We start from the raw sequence: 22,380 nt of genomic DNA on the forward strand, positions 1-22,380 counted from the left end.
CTGCTGTACAATATAACAAAATGCAAATGTACTATAGTTTACAGTTGATGCTTCTTTGGGTATTTGGGTTGTTTACAGCTTATTGCTATTAAATGGTGCTGCCAATAAACATTCTTGTTCACATCTCCTGGTATACAAGAAAGTTTCTCTTGCATGTATACCTAGGAATAGAGTTGCTGAATCTGACATTAGCCGGATATCCAACTTCAGATAATAATGTCAAAGTGTTTTCCAAAGAAGTTGTGCCAATCACATCTCTACAAGAAATGTGTTAGAGATCCTGTGGAATTATATCCTCTCCAAACACTTGGTATTGTCAAATTTTTTAATGCTTTGCCAATCAAATGGGTGAAATTTGGATCTCATTATGGTCTTTATTTGCATTTCTGATAACTAATGAAGTTGAACAACTCTTCATATGTTTATTGACCATAAGTGTCTCTTCTTCAGTTAAACGCCTATTTAATACAGTCTTTTTTCTATTTGTCTTTAGGTTGTTAGTGCTCTTTATATTGATTTGTAGTTTTGTAGATATGGCATATCCCAATTATGTCGTCTGTATAGAGTACAAATATTTTCTCCCAGTTTGAACTTATCTTTCACTTTGTTTATGGTGTCTTTTGATGAGCAAAGTCTTTAATCTTAATGTAGCCGAATTTATCAATATTTTCTTGTATAGTTACTACTTTGTATGTTTTTAAGAAATCCTTCCCTAGCAAAGGCCTAAATGATATAACCTGTAGGTTCTACTACTTGTTTTAAAGGTTTTTGGGGGACAATTTTATGCTTATTTCATCTGTAGTTAATTTTTGTATGGAGTGTGAGGTAAAGATCCAATTTCCTCTTTTATTCCATGAGAATAACCATCTTCCCCAACTCGTTTTTTGAACAGTCTCTCCTTTCTCCATATGTGGATATGTTCCTGAGATTTCCATTCTAGTCCATTAGTGAATTTGTCTTTCCCTTTGCTGTAGCTCCATAATAATACACAGCAGAGCAATCTCCCCTTCCTGTTCCTCTTGGGAAGGGTTCTCACTATTCTTGTCTCTTGGTTTTCCTTACTAGTTTTAGAATTTACTTACCAAGTTTAGACAAACTCCTGTGGGACTATGTACTTATATTACTGGAAATCCATTGATCATTTGTGGAGAATTGGCATTTTTATGAAATAATGTCTTTCTATCTACAAACATGACTCATCTCTCTATTAATTTAGATCTACTTTAATGTATTTTAAGATTATGTTATGCAGTTAAATCAATTCTGCAGTTTTTCAGTGCCTTTTATATACTAACCTAGCTGCTCGGGATTCAAATATGAATACATCAGTATGATTGGAGACACTGAAAGCCATGATTTCTAAAAAGATATTTAATATTGATAGGTACTCCAAATATGATTTAAAAAAAAATAAAATCAAGTCCTGAAACAATACAAAAAAATGAAGAAACAAATGGAAGGAAGAAAGGAGGGAAAGAAGGAAGGAAAAATGGGTGCTTGAGGGAAAACACCCCATATGCAATCCATTAGGGAATTCTGTTTGCTCTCCCTTCAGAAGGTTCTCAGAACCCAACCACTTTTCACCATTTAACTCCTGCCGTGCTGGTCTCAGCCCATTACCTCTTACCTGAACTAGTCTGATCTCAACCCTTGACTCCCGCACTCCAAGTCTCTTCTTATCCAACTACAAAGTGTTAAGTAGGTCAGAGCACATTCCCTCTCTGTTCAAAGCCCTCCAATGCTTCTCTAGTTTACTGAGGGTCATTGCCAAAGTCTTCAAGACTGCCCACAGGATACTAAGTAATTATCCTTGCTACTACAGTCCCCCGGCCCCATTTATTTCACTCCAGCTACACTAGCCTTTCTTGAACACACACAAGAGATGATCCTGCCTCAGGACTTTTGCACTGGCCGTTGCCACAGCCAGTCCCTCTCTTCCTCAGATATCCACTTGACAGATTCTCTCAACTCCTTTAAATATCACTTGATCAGTGAGACCCATTCTGACCACTCTACTTAAAGTTGCTCAGCCCAGCCCTCCTATATTCTGCTTTATTTTTCCCACAGAATTTTATTACTTTAAAACATATTATAAAAGTTACTTTATTACATTAATGTTTATATTTTCTATTTCCAAACCCCCCACTTCACTTCAGTATAAGATCCTCAAGAGCAGCCATCCTTGTTTTGTTCGCCACTGTAACATCAGTGCCTAAAACAGTACCTGGCACATAGTTGAGGCTTCATAGGCATTTGTTGAATGAATGAATGAGTGGATGAATGAATTAATGAATAAATAGAAGAATTAGGACAAGACAAATACAGTGTCAGTAAGGAGCAAGGCTAAGAAAGGAGTGAGACTGTGTGAGTGTGGTAGACAGAATAATGGCCCCCCAAATGTTTCCACATTCTAATCCCTGGACCCTGTGAATACATTATGTTATGGGGCAAAAGGGACTTTGCAAATGGGTTTAAGTTAATTACCTTGATATGGGAAGGTTATCCTGGATTAGCCAATGGGCCTAATATAATCCAAGAGTCCTTATAAAAGGAGGATCAAAGACAGAGAAGGTGATGTGACAATGGAAGTAGAGACTAAAGTGATGCACTTTGAAGATGGTGGAAGAGACCACAAATGAAGGAATGCAGGCAGCCACTAACAGCTGGAAAAAGAAAGGAAATTGATTCTCACCTGGAGCCATCAGGAGTAACACAGCCCTATCAACATCCTGATGTTATGCTCAAAGGACTAATTTCAGACTTCTGGCCTCCAGAAGTATAAGAAAATAAATTCGTATTGTTTTAAGCCACTAGGTTTGTGGTAATTTGTTACAGCTGCAATAGGAAACTAATACAGTGAGGCAGAGAACAGAAAGGCTTCTCCCAAGGTTGTTAATTAGTAATGGCAGGGATTTGCAAGGCAACTTAGAGAAGAATATAATAGTAACAAAAAGGAGAGGATTAGAGTTTAGAGTTTAGAGGAGCCAGGATTCAGCTACTAGCATTTGACTTGTAGAACTAAGCAGACCCCTTATTGCTAAAATGGAGTGTTGGAGAGAGGTTGAGCCTAGTGTCCAGTTTGCTCAAGAGCTGGTAGAATGAGACTCTTTGTTGAGGCAGAAGACTATGATTAATGGTGGAATTTGATGTACATTGCAGGTATGGGGTGCTGTAAGGGGTTAAATGCAGACCCCAAAAGATATTTCCACCAACAGCCTGAAAATGTGACATTGTTTGGAAAGGGGGAGCTCTGCAAAAGTAATTAAAGTAAGGATCTCAAGATGAGATCTTTTTGGATTTAGGACAAGTGCTAAATCCAATTACTAGTGTCCTTATAAGAGAACAGAAAGGAAGATTTGAGATATAAACACTCAGAGGGGAAGGTCATGTGAAGAATGGAGGAACAGATTGGAGTGATAGATCTACAATCCAAGGAATCCCAGGAATTTCACTACCAGAAGCTAGGTGAAAGTCATGGAACAGATTCCCCCTCAGAGCCTCCAGAAGGAACCAATGGTGCTAACACCTTGATTTTGAACTTGTGGCCTCCAGAACTGTGAGAGACTACATTTCTGTTGTTTTAAGCCACCCTGTTTGTGGTAATCTGCTACAGCAGCCCTAGTCTTCTGTGACTAGGAAAGAAATACAGGGAGAAGGGTTACCTAGGGGCTAGTTCATGTGGTGAGTTTATAATATAGGAAATTTGGTGTAGCAGGTTGAATGGCGGCCCTCCAGAAATGGTTGGCCTTCCTATTCTAACCTCTGGAACCTGGGAATGTGGCCTTATTTGGGAAAAGGATCTTTGCAAATGTAATTAAGGTAAGGATCTCAAGATGAGATCCTCCTGAATTTAGGATGGGCCCTAAATTCAATGATAAGTGTCCTTAGAAAAGAAAGAAAAGGAGAAGGCCATGTGAAGTTGGAGGCAGAGGTTGGAGTTATCCAGCCAATGAATGTCTAGAGCCATCAGAAGCTAGAAGTGTGGAAGGATCCTCCCCTAGAGGCTTCACTGAGAGAACATGGCTCTGCCAACACCTTGATTTCATATATCTGACCTCCAGAATGGAGAGAATACATTTCCGTCGTTCTAAACTACTAATTTTGTGATATCTTATTATGGAAACAAGAGGAAACTAATACACTTGGTGTTCAGAAATTTAATTTTCTTCTATTTCTCTGTAGCTGAAATAAACTCAGCTTTGAACTTGGAGGGACAAAAATATCATCTTGTCAATTCCAAGACACTTAAACTTGATCAGTACAGATTTTAACTCAGGCTTTAAAGATTTTAAGACACTTGGGATAGGGCAGAATCTAAGTTTGTAGAGTTTCTCTTGGAAGAAGAGAAGGCTGATTGGGGAAGAGGTGTCCAGCCCACCAATAACTCATCCCCTGGAGGACAACAGTGGCTCCATATTGGGATGTCTGGGGCCCAGCCCTGGCCTGGGAGTGATGGTATATAAGGCATAGGTCCACAGACTCTGGAAACACCACTGTATTAGCCAGAGCTCTCCAGAAAAACAGAACCAATAGGAAGGAGATTTACTATGAGTAATTGGCTCATATAATTATGGAGGCTGAGAAGTCCCATGGTTTGCCATCTACAAGCTGGAGACCCAGGAGAGCTGGTGACATAATTCCATCAGACTCAGAAAGCCTGAGAAGCAGGGGAACTGATGGTGTGAGTTCCAGTCTTAGCATAGGAGAAGATGAGGTGAGATGTCCCAGTTCAAGCAGTGAGGCAGAAAAGAGGTGACTTCCTAATTCCTCAGGCTTTTCTACTCAGACCCTCAAGAGATTGCATGAGACCCACCCACATGGATGAGGGCAGTCTATTTAACTGAGCCCACCAGTTCAAATGCTAATCTCACCTGGAAATACCCTCACAGACACACCCAGAAATAATGTTTCATCTAGGCACCCATGGCCCAGTCAAGTTGACACACACGATTAACCATCACAGGCACCCGGCCCCACATCCTTTTGGGTCCTCAATCTCTGTTGCTCCCTCCTGGTCTCCAGCCTGCTGGCTTTGCACATCCACACTTCTGCTGTCCCAGAGTCCAGCTGCCTGGACCCACCCTCAGCTGTTTCTACTTCATGTTTTTAAGGCCTAAAATTTTATGTGCTGCCTTGACATATTTCAGCCTCACAGGGCCCCAAAAGCCTAACCATAAATCCTCCTGCTGTTGCCAAATATGACCTCCACCTACCAGGAAAGTCTGCCTGCCTGGCTAGTTCCTCTATCAACTGGACCAGCTGCATTCCACCTGGTCTTCAGCCTAATGGGTTTCACTGCACTGTCAGCCATGAAATTATTCAAACAAGTCAATCACATCCTCTTGTGGGGACCAGGGGACACCTCAGCCTTTTGTTACTACAAAGTTGCCTCCCACCACTGGTGATTCACTGTGCTCCTGAGTGCAGTTCCCATGTGGCCCTGCATTGCAGGCAGCATTCTCCTCCCCCAGACTATGAGTATATATGACTTATAAATTGCTCTCAGTCTCATCTGTCCAGTGTTGGGTATCATGTGTTCAGCCATCTCATAGTATTTAGGATGGGGGATCCCTCCATCACCATCAGGGTGAATAGGAGATGATCAGAGTACTCTGTGTTGAATCCAAGACTTCCACTCTGCAATTTTCTTTCCCTCTAACCCATGACTTACAGAAAAATGTCTGGAGTTTCTATAATCCCAGCCACTCCCACTTTCTATGCTAAATCCTTGAGCAAATGGCTGCTTCTCAGGTAGACTTTAAGCTCCAGTCCATTAATTCCTTAAACTTTGGTCCACTAGCTCTTAGCCCTGGATATACATTACAGCCACCTGGGGGACTCTCAAAATATTCCAGTGCTGATGTTTCCTTGACCAATTAAGTCAGAATCTCTGGAGTTTTGTGGAGCCAAAGTGATTCTAGTGATTTGGGGCGAGAATCATTGAGTTTCTTCACAGGCCCTCTGCTTGCTGGGAGGATGTGGAGTCTTTTTGTGAGGCTTAGGTGGAAAGGGATATGGGGTATGGGTTGGGGAATGTGTCCTCAGGAATCCTCTTCCTATCTCTGATTTAAGGTGTCAACTCCAGGCTCCCAGTATTCTTGGTCATATGGTTTGGCTCTGTGTCCCTACCCAAATCTCATCTCAAATTAGAATCCCCACATGTCAAAGGAGGGACCTGTAATCTCCATGTGTTGAGGGAGGGAGGTGATTGGATGGTGGGGGCGTTTTGCCCTATGCTCTTGTGATAGTGGGTGAGTTCTCACAAGATCTGACGGTTTTATATGTGTTTGGAAATTCCTCCTTCATGTTTCTCTCTCCTGCCACCTTGTGAAGAAGGTGCTCGCTTGCCCTTAGCCTTCTACCAGGATTGTAAGTTTCCCGAGGTCTTCCCAGCTATGCAGAACTGTGAGTCAGTTAAACCTCTTTCCTTTGTAAACTACCCAGTCTCAGGGAAGTTCTTTATAGCAGTGTGAAAATAGACAAATACACTTGACCTTCATTATTGATTTTGAACACCAAGATTTCCATCGTGCCACATCCCAAGAATTAGAAAGTAAGAAATAAGAAATAAAGAGAGAGAAAGATTTTTTGTCATATCAAATGTTATAAATAAAAACAGGAAGTCCACGCAGAAATTCAGTTGACTTTTCTTTTACCTTTTTAATGGCCAGCCTTCATTTTTTATTAAGAGTACGAGTCCATGGTTTTTAGTGTATGCAAACATATGTGCAACAATCACTACAGCCAATTTTAGAACATTTTCACTCATTCAAAAGAAACCTGCATCCCTCAGCCATCAATCCCTAGGCCCCATCCGCCCTCCAGCCCCAAGCAACCACTCATCTATTTTCTATCTCCATGAATATGCCTATTCTGGATATTTTATATAAATGGAATTATACAATGTGTGGTCCTTTGTTACTGGCTTCTTATACTCAACATGTTTCCAAGGTTCATCCACGTTGTAGCATGTATTGTATTTCATTCCTTTCTCTGGGCAAATAAGAGTTCCTTGTATGGAAATATTGCATTTTGTTTATCATTCATCAATTGATGGATATTGTATTAATCTGTTTTCATGCTGCTAATAAAGACATACCCAGGCTGGCTAATTTATAAATGAAAGAAATTTAATGAATTCACAGCTCCACATGGCTGGGAAGGCCTCACAATTGTGGTGGAAGGTGAAAGAGGAGGAAAGTCACATCTTACACCTTGGCAGGCAAGAGTGTGTGCAGGGGAACTCCCCTTTATAAAACCATCAGATCTCATGAGACTTATTCACGATCATGCAGCAGCACAAAAATGAACCCCTCACCGTGATTCAATTACTTCCCACTGGGTCCCTCCCATGACACGTGGGAATTCTAGGAGCTAAAATTCAAGATGAGATTTGGGTGGGGACACAGCCAAACCATATCAGATGTCTAGGTTGTCTCTATTTTTTGGCTATTATAAATAATATTGCTCTAAATATTCATGTACAAGTTTTTGTGAGCACCTATGCTTTCATTTCTTTTTGGTATATCCTAGCAGTAGAATTTCTAGGTCATGTGGCAATTCTATGTTCAACTTTTTAAGGAACTGCCAGATTGTTTTCCAAAGTGACTGCCCCACTTAAACATTCCTTCTAGGAGTGTATTTGGGTCCATTTTCTCCACATGCTCTCCAGCACTTTGTATTATCTTTGACTTCCTTTTTTAAGATTCTCTAATCTGGGCAGAGGCTCTCCTTAAGGGTAGTGGCTTTATCTGTTGCTGTTGAAATGGAGGTGTAAGGGTAATGGTGGCATATGTGTAGTGGTGAGAAGAAACATATTAATATCTCAAAATTTTATCCTATTATTTTGGTAAAGACCTCCTTATTTTATCAATGCATTCCTCATGAAGCAGTAAGAGATATGTCAGCGCTGTGGGAAACAGACAGAGACGCTGTGGCTCCTACCCAGGAGATGTGGAAGCAAGGCTGTCTGCATTCTACTGTTAAAGCAAACTAAATATGGCCTGAGAAGGACTCTGTACTTCTATATTTGAGTCCTTGGGAACGAACTGCTACCTAACTTAATAGATAGACAAAATTGAAACCCTAACTTAGAAGTATGCCCTGTAATAATAGCTGAGTCTTGGCCTAATCCCAGCAGCCGTACTTCAACCACTGATACACTACTGAGTGTTCAAACTGTGTTCAAATAAGGCAAACGCTGAGCTGTAACCAATCCAGCTGTTTCTGTACCTCACCTGAGATTTCTGTGCCTCACTTCCCTTTTTTTATCTATAAATTTGTTCTAACCATGAGGCATTCCTGGAGTCTCTGACTCTGCTGTGATTCTGGGGGCTGCCCAATTCACAAATCGTTCATTACTCAAACTCCTTCAAATTTAATTTGGCCAGAGTTTTTCTTTTAACATTACCTTCTCAGAAACCCCTGCATCCCATTCATTGCACCCTGGCTGGTGGGAGACTTACTATTCTGGTCAGTAGAGGAAGGATGACAGAATTCATTCATTCATTCTTTCTTTTTTAACAGATAAAGTAAAGGATGGCTCAATCAAAGAGGACAGGCCTTACAAGATCTTTTTCAGAGATCTCTTTCTTTTCAAAGAAAATGAAATGGAAGCAAAGAAAACGGTAAGGTTTAATTAAAATCACAACCTCAATTAATGTTAGAATCATATCCACTTATATATTGCTCTTATGACCTTTGCTGGGCTAAGACATGGAGTCAACTAGACACAGGTGGTGTGTGCCTCACACCATGATGGGGAGACAGTACGAACACAAACGACAGAAAAACATCCAGCTGACAGTAGGCACCGCGAAGATCGCCACCTAACGGAGGAAGAGAGATACACCACAGCAGTCCAGTAGGACAAGTATGGCACACTGTCCTTCATTGATTCCAACACCCACATTTCCACATTTTTTACATTTCTGAAATTGGTATCTAGCTTCCATAGATGGGATGTCATACATCACTGGCCGTGAGTAAAATAATAGCACATCTTACAATAAGTAGCAACTCAGAGTGGAGGAAATACAGTAACAGAGGCATGCCAAGGAAATAGAGAGAAAGGGGTGTTCATCTTTGTTGATGAGAAGATGAAAAAAAGGGTGTTAGTGGTGAGGAGATAAAAGGAGGTGGGTCTTCAAGAATCAGATATGGATAAGACAATGTATATGTGTGTGCTGGGGAAGGAAGAAGGGATGAAAGTGGAGGAGGGGGTGTTGTTTTCAAATTATGTGGTATGAAGCTAGATCAATGATAAGGCTAACTTTCCCACTGTGCCTTGCAGAGTTAATCTCACCACTGGTGTGGTCATCACACCTACATCGCCTGGTTCACATTTCAGTAGATTTACTTTCTTTTTTCCCAGAGGTAAAAGTTGATTACAGAACTTTGTCTACCCGAATTAAGATAGGGAAATTATCTACAAATGCTCAACAACAGACTCATCTGTATGTGATGGTTCCTCAGCATGTGTTGTATGGTTTTGTGGAATATACTTAAAATTAAATTAAGAGAAGATGAATGAAATCACAAGCCTAATTTTTAAATATCTACTGGGAAGATCCCTTTCCCTCAAGTTTTTAATTCCACAGAACCAACCCTTAGAATTTCCTTTTTTTTTTTTTTTTGACAGTCTTGCTATGTCACCCAGGCTGGAGTGCAGTGGTGTGGGCTCGGCTCACTGCCACCTCCACCCCTGGGTTCAAGTGATTCTCGTGCCTCAGCCTCCTGAGTAGCTGGGACTGCAGGCACCCATCACCACGCCTGGCTAATTTTTGTATTTTTAGTAGACATGGGGTTTCTCCATCTTGGTCAGGCTGCTCTTGAACTCCTGACTTCAGGTGATCTACCCACCTTGGACTCCCAAAGCACTGGGATTACAGACATGAGCCACTGCACTCAGCCTAGAATTTCCAAATTTTAACTGCATTTTGAGCAAGACTAAATTGTGAAAATGAAGCTGAGAGGACATTTTCCAGTCTTGTATTTGTGATGTACATATTTAATGAAAGTTAAATGGTCTCAGCTTCATATGAGAAGGAAATTAAAACAACACACATTCCTTCAAAGAGAAGAATGTGGGGTTGTTGTTTTAATGTTAAGATTTTTGTTGCAAATGTTATTTTCAAATATGATCACTAATTTTAAGATAACATACTTTGGTATATTAAAAATTCTTTCCAACTTTTCCACTTGGGCAGGAAAAACTTATGAGCCATAACATGAAAGTCTACCAGAAAACTACTTTTTCATCCAGAATGAAGAGTCGTTCATACCTGAGCCAACTAGCTTTCTACCCTAAAAGGGGTGGTAGGTCATTTGAAAAGTTTGGGCCAGGTCCTGCTCTGATTTCTAGATTTCTAGAAGGTGAGTTGAAATTACTCTTTAAGGACATCATTTTGAATATTTACTATTAATGTTAGGTTTGGGAGCTTTGTTGGAGGGTGATTAAAACAGAGAGTATGCTCTCTTATAATGGTAAGGGAGTCTTAGTAAATGGGGATTGAGAGTTAGGAGAAACTCTATGTTAAATAAGAAAACATACTTTTCCAAGATGACTGTTACTCATTTTCATAACCGTCCTCCCAGGAAGACAGTTACTGCCAAAAGAATATAGTATTAAAGTTTGCAAAAGTGGATAAAATATAAAGGTAATAACTCTGGCCATTCACACTCAGTTCTAGATGTCAAACTTAGAAAGTTTCTAAAGATAAAAAAGCCTTGATATCCAAGCCATAGAACTCATGCATCCAGAATGAGGACGCTAATAAAATTAAATGAGCTTACCTGATGTTGCAAATACCTAATCTGGTTTTAGTGACCTTTGGAGGCAACATGTAAATACTGTAAGATGATAATTACTGCTCAACAAAAGAAGGCAATCTGATTATCAAAAATGTCATAGGTGTATCCTACTTGTCAAACCAAGTAGTACCTATAAATGAGATAGAAAGTAATTTGAAGTTAATGAAAATAAAGTGATTAATGCTAGGATGACGGAGTAATAAAATCTTCCCCCAAAATGAATGTTTTCCAAATTTTTAAAATAAAAAGTTTAAAATAAGAAAGGAAAGAAGGAAGGAAGGAAGGAAAGGAGGGAGGAAGGAAGGAAAGAAAGAAGGAAGGAAGGGAGAGATGGAGGAAGGAAGGAAGGAAGGGAGAGAAGGACATACATCATGCTGTGATAACTTTAAAAAAAAATTTCTCTGGATCCCAAAGCCCATGCATTTTCCCAAACTGTAAAAAAATTTTTCAGAGAACAAGCAAACCACTTAGGGAAGGGCTTTGGATTCAATAATTAATGTAGGAAAAGGAAGCCATGTTAACTTATTCAGAAGAGCTTCCAGGTGCATATAGAATTGTATGTCAAAGCAGCAAATGATAGGCAGCAAGGTGATGCCAGGGCCTGTACCACAAGTTCTAGGGCATATCTGTGTTCAATCACATGCCTCATAGTTTGCCTATGTAGAATAGTAAACCTTAGGTCATCAAAAGCATTTACAATTACATGTGATATGTTTTAGAAAGAGTTATACATCAAGTGGCTGGTTTTAAAAAACCCAGGACACTCCAGCAGTTCTTAAATAACTCAAAAATACAGCTTTGCGGATGACCCCATTCGGCAGAATTGCTATTTAACAGAGAGGTTACTGGTCTCTTAAGAGTAGATGTCTTGGATTAATTTTGGGTACGAAGGGAAAAAGAAATAAATGGCATAGGGTCAACTCTTCAAAAGGAAACAGTAAAATGGTTTGGCATCATCTAAGGCAATCTGGGCTCTGTCAGCAATGGAAACCAGGTTGTCAGTTTCTGCCAACTGCACAGATAAGCAATTTGGACATTTTAACTTAAAATATACAAGTCACCCTCAGACTGTATATCCAATCAGGAGCTGATTTGAGTGAAACCCTTACTCCTCAACCTTGTATCCCCTGCCTGAATCCTGATTGAAAACAAACCTACATGAAAGCAGAATGAGCAAACAACCACACGCTGGGAGGTTAGGTGACTTTATTTTTTGTGTACGCAGTAGTGGCAAACTGCTCGGTCCCCATCAAAGAAATCACACGCACAACTAAGTGTCAGAGACAGATCGGTTCGCCTCCGTGAGAGAAGTGCCATTTCCATCTTCGCACAGCTAGCAGCCTGACTCTGGTTTTGCTCTCAAAGCACAACACCTGGGATAGCTGCAGGACTCTCTGTTGCAGTATTCTATGTCCTCAGATCTCTCAAACTGGTCTTTACACCCCCAGAGAGTGGTGGAGGTGCCCTCAGGTCTAGGAATGCTAGTGCGTTGGGCAGGGTTTTATTATTCTTGGCCACTTGATTCAAAGATCTGCCTGACAGCTAGAATAGCCAAAACGGGCAACTTACTATAACGAGTCTACTTAGAGTTGAAGAATAAAATTCTATCAACTCGCCCAGCTAGTACCATGTCAAAGTAGGCTGAAATGGTGAATATGGCTCTAATATTTAGTAAGCTGACAGCACAGGATTTTTTCGGATCTTGAAGTTTATTTTCAATTTGGCCAACCCATCAGAAGTGATCAAATGAAAGCTACAGTAAGCAGTTTCATTCTTTTCTTCTATTAAAAATGTTTGAGTAAATGGAACCTGAACCTAACCAAGTAAATATGAGGATTGAAGACCATGTTCGATAACACCATGAGGATACATTATGTCAGATCGATTACATGGGAAATTCTACAGAGAAATGGACCTCATTTCTTGAACAAATGAATGGCATGGGAAAAAAAAAAGTTAGTGTGTGTAGGGTGTAAGGTGTGGAGAGCAGGGGTGGCTGTTGTAGATTAAAAAGAGACTTTAGGATCCTTTCCATAAAATGTTTAGATTTTAATTTTTAAAACTCCAAAAAGGTATTTTTAAGACAACTGGGAAGATTTGAATGCAGGCTGGGTATAAAATGACACCAAGGAATAGTTCATTTTGTTAGGGCTGATGGTGGTATTATGGTTATAATTTAAAACTTTTTATCGGCTAGAGTTACATATTAAAGTATTTATAGATGAAATAATACAAAGGCTTGAATTTGCTTTGAAATACTCCAGTAAGGGAGACATTAAGGAGGGTGACAATAAATGAGACAAGATTGGTAAAATGTCGATAATGTTGAAGTAGGTGACAGGTACACGGGGGAACATTATATGGCTCTCTACTTTGAATGTCAGTGATTCCCATAATATAAAGTATTTTTGTTTTCTTTCGTTTTTGAGACAGAGTCTTGCTCTGTCACCTAGGCTGAAGTGCAGTGGTGCAATCTTGGCTCACAGCAACCTCTGTCTCCCGGGTTTAAGCAGTTCTCGTGTCTCAGCCTCTGAGTAGCTGGGACTACAAGCACATGCCACCACACCTGGCTAATTCTTTGCATTTTAGTAGAGACAGGTTTTTGCCATGTTGGCCAGGGTGGTCTTGAACTCCTGGCCTCAAGTAATCCACCCGCATTGGTCTCCCAAAGTGCTGGGATTGGATGTGAGGGTGATCTGGCTGTGACATCTGATCACCAGAGTTGATTTGGCTGATGTGGCTAGCTAAGCGGGTGTCTCATTCCGCCCTCACCCCTCCATGTGCATCCCTCCCAAAGCTGCGCCCTCAGTCAGAGAGGACGACCATCCCCAGTAGGGGAGGACCGGTCTTCCGTCAAGGGCATACGAAGCTGCACTCCCCTGCTAACACCTCTAAACAAGCTCCCAAAGTGCTGGGTTTACAGGCATGGGCCACCACGCCCGGCCTAAAGTTTTAAAATCTATTAAAAAGACAGCTGTGTGATAAATGCTGACAGATTTCATATATATTTTCTTTAATCCTCAACAAAACATCATTAAATATTTTTGCCTCCTCTTTGTGTCTGATGAAAGTGACTCACGGAGTCTGTCACTGATTCGAAGTCTCTCAGAGGGTGGAGAATTCAAGCCAAGAACTGTCTGACTCGAAAGCTTGTTGTTTGTTACCTCCCAATTAACATTATTAATGATCATAATAATCATTGTTACCACTATTAACTTTGAGAAATTAAATGATTACGCATCCCAATTGTATTTTTAAAATAATAGCCAGTAACAATTATTAAGAAATTACTGTGTGTTTTTGTAATATGTTATGTCATTTTCCTCTTACAACACCATGATGAAGTAGTGTATCTTCCCAGGCTTACTTATGCTTTGGTAATAAACCACTCCTAAATTTCAGTGACTTCCAATAACAGAGGTTTAATTATTCTTCACTTTCCGACGTGGGTGCTTTTTTCTGGGTCTTCTGCTGAAAGAACAGTTCCTGTCTGGGATGTTGCTGAAGTTACAGCAAAGTTACAGCAAAGGGAGAAAGGAGAGAAACAGGTGGTGGTTCTTGAAGCTTCTTCCTGGCGGCAACGTAAATCCCATCCAATCCCATTCCCTGGGCTGAATCTGTCAACAGGCAAGCCTGACATCAACTTAGTGGGGAAACAGAATCCTCTCACAGAGAGGGGCAGCAAATATTTGGGAACCATAACATAATCAGCCATAGGCAGTATCCTCATTTCACAAATGAGGAAACTGAGGCATGGAGAGACGGTAATTTACTCATGTTCCCACAGCTAGTAAGAGGTGAAGGTGAAATGTGACCCAGGACGACGTGGGCCTCCTAGGCAGCACACGCTCACAGGTTACTTGGAAATATTGTTTCCTTTCTACTTCTATTTGCATTTTTTTGCTTTTATTATTACTTTTTGAGACAGGTTCTCACTTTGTCACCCAGGCTTGAATGCAGTGGCATGATCATGACTCACTACAGCGTCGACCTCCTGGCTCAAGTGATCCTCCCACCTTAGCCTCCCCTCCCAAGTAGCTGGGACAAAGGCACACACGACCACATCTGGCTAATTTTTGTATATTTTTGTAGAGACAAGGTTTTGCCATGTTGTCCAGGTTGGTCTCAAACTCCTGGGCTGAAGCGATCCACGTACTTTAGCCTCCCAAAGTGCTGGGATTACAGGCATGAGCCACTGCTCCTGGCCCTGCTTTTATTACTATTTTTAATTGACCCCATAATAATCATGCATATTGATGGGGTACAGCGTGATGTTTCAATACATGTATACAATGTGCCATAATCAAATTGGAGTAATTAGCATAGTCATCGCCTCAAACATTTATCATTTATTTGTGTCGGGAACACTCAAAAGTCCATTCTTCTAGCTATTTTAAAATATGTACAAACTATTGCTAGCTATAGTCACCTTAGCACACTATAGCACACTAGAACTTACTCCTGTTGTCTAGCTGTACTTGTGTGCTGTTAACCAACCTCTTCCTATCCCCCCACCCCTATCCTTTCCTGCTTCTAGTCACCACTATTCTGCTCTCTACTTCTATGAGGTCAACTTTTTTAGCTTAGAAGTGAATATTTAAATTCTTAAATTTTAGATTCAGGGGATACATGTGCAGGTTTGTTACGAGGGTATGTTTCATGATGCTGGGCTTTGGGTTTCTACTGACTGCATCACCAAGATAGTGAACATGGTACCCAATAGGAAATTTTTCAACCCTTGCTCCCCTCCTCCCTCCCTGCTTTAGGAGGCCTCAGTGTCTATTTTTGCTATCTTTATGTCCATGTGTACTCAATGTTTAGCTCCCACTTATAAGTGAAAACATGCAGTATTTGCTTTTCTGTTTCTGTGTTAATTCACTTAGGAGAATGACTTCCAGCTCTACCTATGTTGCTGCAGAGGACATTATTTTATTCTTTTTTATGGCTGCATAGTATTCCATGGTATACATGCACTACATTTTCTTTATCCAGTCCACTGTTGATGTGCACCTAGGTTGAGTCTCTGTATTCGCTATGGTTAACATTGCTGTGATGAACATACAAGTGCATGTGTCTTTTTGGTAGAACAATTTATTTTTTGGGGGGTAGGTACCAGTAATGAGATTGCTGGGTTGGATGATAGTTCTATTTTTAGTTCTTTGAAAAACCTCCAAACTGCTTTCCACATGGGGCTGAATTAACAGTGTATTCCCATCAACAGTATATAAGCATTCCCTTTTCTCTGCAACCTAGTTGTCTGTTATTTTTTGACTTTTTAATAATAGGCATTCTGACTGGTGTGAGATGGCATCTCATTGTGATTTTGATTTGCATTTCTCTGATGATTGGCAATGTTGGGCATTCTTTCCAGTTTATTGGATGTCACTTGTGTGTCTTCTTTTGCCTACTTTTTAATGTGTTTTTTTTTCTTGTTAATTTAAGTTCCTCATAGATTCTTGATATTAGGCCTTTGTCGAATACATAGCTTGCAAATATTTTCTCCTATGCTATAGGTTGTCTGTTTAGCCTGTTGATAGTTTGTTTTGCTGCGCAGAAGTTTTTTAGTTAAATTAGGTCTGAAATGCCAATTTTTATTTTTGTTGCATTTCGTTTTGAGAACTTTGCCTAGGCCAGTGTCCAGAAGAGTATGTCCCAGGTTTTCTTTTGGGATTTCTTTTTATAGTTGGAGGTCTTACATTTAAGTCTTGAATCCCTCTTGAGTTAATTTTTGTATATGGTAAGAGGAAGGAGTCTAGTTTCATTCTCCCACATATGGCTAGCCAGTTTTCCCTGCACCATTTATTGAAAAGGGGATCCTCTCCCCATTGTTTATTTTTGTCAGTTTTGTTGACAATCGGTTGTAGGTGTGTAGCTTTATTTCTCGGTTTTCTATTTTGTTCCATTGGTCTCTTTTTGTACCAGTACCATGCTGTTTTTGTTACTGTAGTCTTGTAGTATAGTTTGAAATCAGGTAATATGATGAGTCCAACTTCGTTCTTTTTGCTTAGGATTACTTTGGCTATTTGGGCTCTATTTTGGCTCCCTGTAATTTTTATTTTATTTTTATGAATTATTTTTTAATTTAGAGACAGTGTCTTGCTCTGTCCCCCAGGCTGAAGTGCAGTGGCATGATCACAGCTCACTGTAACCCTGAACTCCTAATCTCAAGCAATCCTCCTGGATTAGTCCCGTGAGTGGCTTGGACTATAGGCATGCACAACCATGCTCAGCTAATTTTTTAATTTTTTTGTAGAGATGGGTTTCTTGTTGTGTGCTCAGTCTGGTCTTGAACTCCTGGCCTCAAGCAATCCTCCCACCTTGGCCTTTCCAAGTTTTGGGATTACAGGCATGAGCTACCATGTCCAGTCTGAATTTTAGAAAGATTTTTCTGTGAAAAATGACATTGGTAGTTTGATAGGAATAGCATTGAATCTGTAAATTGCTTTGGTAAGTGTGGACATTTTTAATGACATCGATTGTTCCAATTTATGAGCCTGGAATGTTTTTCAATTTGTTTGTGTCGTCTATGAATTTTTTCAGCAGCATTTTGTAATTCTGATTGTAGAGTTCTTACACTTCTTTGGTTACAAATATCCGTAGGTATTTTGTGTGTGTGTGTGTGTGTGTGTGTAATGTAAATGGGATTGCATTCTTGATTTGGCTCTCAGCTTGAATGTTATTGATGTATACAAATACTATTGATTTTTGTACATTGATTTTGTATCCTGAAACTTTGCTGAAGTTGTTTGTCAGATCTAAGATTCTTTTGATGGAGTCTTTAGGGTTTTTTAGGTATGGAGTCATATCATCAGTGAAGAGAGATAATTTGACTTCCTCTTTCCTGTTTGGATGCTTTTGTTTCTTTCTCTTGCTGGATTGCCCTGATTAAGACTTCCAGTATTATGTTGACTAGGAATGCTGAGAGTGGAAATCCTTGTCTTGTTCCAGTTCTTAGGGGAAATGCTTCTAACTTTTACCTCTGTATGATGTTGGCTGTGAGTTTGTCATAGATGGCTGTTATTATTTTGAGGTATGTTCCTTCCATGCCTAGTTTGTTGAGGGTTTCTACCATAAGGGGATGTTGGATTTTATTGAATGCTTTTTCTGTGTCTATCGAGATGATCCTATGGTTTTTTTGGGTTTAATTCTGTTTATGTGGTGAATCACATTTATTGATTTGTGTATATTGAACCAACCTTGTATTCTAGGAATAAAGCCCACTTGATCATGGTGAATTAACTTTTTGATGTGTTGTTGGATTCAGTTTGCTAGTGTTTTTTTTGAGGATTTTTGTGTCTATGTTCATCAAGGATATCGACCTGTAGTTTTCTTTTTTGTTGTGTCTTTACCAGATTTTGATATCAGGATGATACCAAATTCATAGGATGAGTTAGGGAGGAATCCCTTCTCTTTGATTTTTTTGGAATAACTTCAGTAGGACTGGTGCTAGCCCTTCTTTGTACCGCTGGTAGGATTCGGCTATGAATCCATCTGGTCCAGGGCTTTATTTGGTTTGGTAGGTTTTTTAAACTACTGATTCAATTTCAGAACTCATTATTAGTCTGTTCAGGGTTACAATTTCTTCCTGATTCAATCTTGGGAGGTTGTGTCCAGGAATTTATCCATTTCCTCTAGATTTTCCAGTTTGTTTTCATAGAGGTGTTCATAATAGTCTCTGAGGATCTTTTATATTTCTGTGGGATTGGCTATAATGTTACTGTTGTCATTTCTGAGTGTGCTTATTTGGATCTTCTCTCTTTTTTTCTTTGTTAATCTAGCTAGTGGTCTGTCAATCTTGTTTATTCTTTCAAAGAACCAACTTTTTGTTTCATTGATTCTTTGTATGGTTTTATTTTTTCCTCTCAATTTCATTGAGTTCTGCTCTGATTTTAGTTATTTCTTTTCTTCTGCTAGCTATAGTTACATTCTTATTAAGAGATTTTATTTTATGCCACATTCTGTTGGTTTTTATGAAGCAAACATTATTGAAATGTAGCATATGTATAAATTTCCAGAATGAAAAAAGCTTGAAAGGAAACATTTGGTATTTTCTATTGCTAGACAGTAAAACTAGTTGTCATCTTTTCCTTTCCTGATATAAATTTGGTTTATGAGCCCAAAAAGATTTTGCCTAAGAGCTTTGGTTTTATGTGTAGATTGGCCAAACATTAAGATTTAAAATACTTCAGTCTTACTTGGTACAGAACAGGCTTAGGTTAGTTGTGTGACCTTGGATAAGAATTTTGACAGCTCTACACTTCAGGACCTTACAGACAGGATAAGGATAGTAGTAAGTACCTTATTCGGGTTGTTGTTAGGATTAATTGATGTGTTTAAAGTGGCTAATGAAGTTTCTGGAATATGATAGACATAAAATAAATTGTAATTACTATTATTAAATTAACTTGAGTGGTTAGGAAAAGGTTTATTTGAAGGTATAGTATTTTTAAAAGATCGGATACATACTGTAGAATAATTTAATTATATGGCTTTTATTTTATACAGCATTTTTAAGGATGATGCACAAACTTAACTCTATTTCAACTTTCTTCACAGGTTCAGACACAAAAAGGACTGTCCATGAATTTATTAATGACCAGAGAGACAGGTTTCTGCTCGAGGTAGTAAAAATAACTTTGCTCCCCTAGCCAAATGGAAGACTTCTTGTGTAGTGTTGTCAAATATTTACCTTGACATTTTGCTTTTCTGTTACATGTCCCAAATATATTGGTTGAACAGGTTGGTTTTTTCATGTGTTCATTAATTTGAAAAATACTTACTGAGAGTTTACTATGTGCCAAGCAGTAAACAAAGCAAAGACCTGCCCCTCAAAGGATTTACATTCTAATATCCCAGACAAGGTTTTTATACTTCCTGGAACCTATCAGAAAAATTATTCTAGAAAATATCTGGTTCTAGTTTGTTCCTTTTTTCCCAATTATCTCTCCTATGACCAGGATAGCACCTGAGATGCCCTGTTTAATGCAGCTTCTCCTGATGCTTTGGCTGAATATGGTGGGAATCCAAGCACTCTGGAAATTCAGACAATTCTAGAATCCCTCCAGCTTTCTTGATACCTACTCATGTCAGAACAGTGTGCCAGGTCCCTTGTGGAGTCTTTTATAAAAAATGATAGAGGCTTTTTTTCCTGCCATCAAAATCTTTAACTAGAAGCCAAGTGTATAACTGAAAACATGATTATTTACTATGTCTATATGCATATTCATTTACCATAGGTAAAGCAGAGATGCCAAGCACTTAATGGGAAAATAATTACAAAATGAATGAATTGAACATTTTTATACCTTTATTGTCAAGTATCTAATAATCTAAAGATGTTAACATGTCTCAATTAAACTCTTTGATGCTAATGAGTAAATAACAATGTACTTGACTTTTCCTAATTTCACATCACACATTTTGGGGCATAAATTTAGTTAGTTAGTACTTCCGTACACTGCCAGCCACAATCAACATAAAATATCTCACTTAAAGTAACTAATAAAGTTATAAATAGAACCTGATGGCTTTGTTTGTTAAAAAGCATTTCCTGGGTATGAGTCTGGTTTTTATTATAAAGTCCTACTGACATAACAGATGTCCTAGGTAGTTTAAGGTGGCGCTTGATAGATACACTAAGATGTTAGGACATTTATATTAAATATACCTCATTTCCTTTCTTTGCTATATCCCTCCCTTCCTCAACCAGTTTGGTGAAGTGTCCACTTATCAAAAAGACTTGTACAGTCTATCCTCCGTATCCACAGGTTCAGCATCTGAGAATTTAACAAACTGCAGATCACAAATATTGAGAAAAAATGATAAAAAAACAACAAAATAATATAAATTTTGAAAAATTATAAAGTATAACAACTATTTCTATAGCATTTACATTGCTATTAGGTACTATAATCTAGAGATTATTTAAAGTATATGGGAGAATGTACATAGTTATATGCAAATACTATTCCATTTTATATAAGGGACTTGAGCATCCACAAAATTTGGTGTCCTTGGGGATCCTGGAGTCAATCTCCTGTTGATGCCAAAGAAACTTACCAGATTGTATACTTTAAAAATGTGGAGTTTATTGGATATTATACCTCAATTAAGCTAGAAAAAAATTACGAAAATGATTCTACAATTACTCATCTTTTCTAACTATTATTTTTCCCTCTCTGCTGGATTATTGCCACCAACATACAAACATCCTACTATTTACCCATCTTTTAAAACAACGGCACCCCAAAAGTATTTGTAGTAAAAAATTCAACCTTGTCCAGAAAGAGTCTGACCTTTGCCCTTGACTTCTGGGTAGTAATCTATATCATACTTAATAAAGATGTCTTTCTTTAATGTAGAACTGGTCACATCTGACAGTCTTAGGGTGGGGGCTGGCCATTCCAGAAATACTAACAATGGGCCTTAGAGGTGGGGTTTTGGGTCACACTTAGAGGGTCTGGAGACTGGAGACAGATCAACCACACGGTCAACCAATCATACCTAGTTAATGAAGCCTCAGTGAAAACTCTAGACACTGAAGCTCATTTGTACTTCCCTTGTTGACAATATTCTGTGTGTGTTGTCACATGTAGATGCAGGGAGGATAACGCCTCCTAGTTCCATGGGGAGGGAACACTGGAAGCTTTGCATTTAGAATTCACTCAGGCTCTGCCTTATGGGTCTCTTCCTTTGGATGATTTCAATCTGTATTCTTTCCTTTTAATAAACTATACCCATGAGTATAATAGCTTTCAGTGAGTTTGTGAGTCCTTCCAGCAAATTACCAAAACTGACAGTATTTGGGGGAACCCCTCAAACTTGTAGTCAGCGTCAGAAGTGAGAGCAGTCTTGGGGACTACGATATGAAATTTTCAATTTGGCTAACTCTGGGTAACTTGTAATAGTTTTCAAAACCTGAAGTGGCTTCATGGCATCTTTATTTTTTTATTTATAGCAGAGTTGGGACATGAAATACCCATTTAAAAATTATTAACATTGACATATTGTGAATTTAATATTATAAACACTTTATGCCAATAAATTTGACAACTTAGATGAAATAGAGAGAGTCCTTGAAAGATGCAAACTACCAAAGCCTACCCAAGAAGAAATAAATAAATGGAATAGTTTTACATCTCTTAAAGAAATTGAACTTACAGGTAAAAATCTTCTCACAAAGAAAACCCCAGATTTATTGGTTAATTCTGCCAAATATTTACAGAAGAAATAAATTTAATTTTATACACACTGTTTCAAAAAAATGAGAAAGAGGGAATACTTCCCAACTCATGCTGTGAAGCCAGCATTACCCTCATATCAAAACTAGATAAAATGATTAGAAGACAAGAAAACTAAAGACCAAGATCTCTTGTGAGCATATATGCAAACATTCTGAACAAAATGTAACAAACCAAATCCAATAATACATAAAAATGATAATACATTATGACAAATTAGGGTTTAATCTAAGAATACAAAAGTAATTTAACATTTGAAAATGAATCCATGTAATACACATTAACAAATTAAAATTGAAAACCCATATGATCATCCCAATTGATGCAG

At 38.8% G+C, this 22,380-nt stretch overlaps 1 protein-coding gene across 1 annotated transcript in view; it reads left to right on the forward strand.

The window, feature by feature from the left end:
• CCDC38 (coiled-coil domain containing 38) overlaps positions 1-22,380 on the forward strand; it is a 72,669-nt gene that overhangs the window by 15,718 nt on the left and 34,571 nt on the right. The window contains exons 3-5 of the mRNA XM_011990311.1: positions 8,527-8,627; positions 10,209-10,374; positions 19,369-19,433. Coding sequence (XP_011845701.1) covers positions 8,527-8,627; positions 10,209-10,374; positions 19,369-19,433 — 332 coding nt within the window. The remainder of the gene's footprint in view (positions 1-8,526; positions 8,628-10,208; positions 10,375-19,368; positions 19,434-22,380) is intronic.

The sequence above is a fragment of the Mandrillus leucophaeus genome, unplaced genomic scaffold, assembly GCF_000951045.1.
Source record: "Mandrillus leucophaeus isolate KB7577 unplaced genomic scaffold, Mleu.le_1.0 Scaffold377, whole genome shotgun sequence".
Taxonomy (NCBI): Eukaryota; Metazoa; Chordata; class Mammalia; order Primates; family Cercopithecidae; genus Mandrillus; species Mandrillus leucophaeus.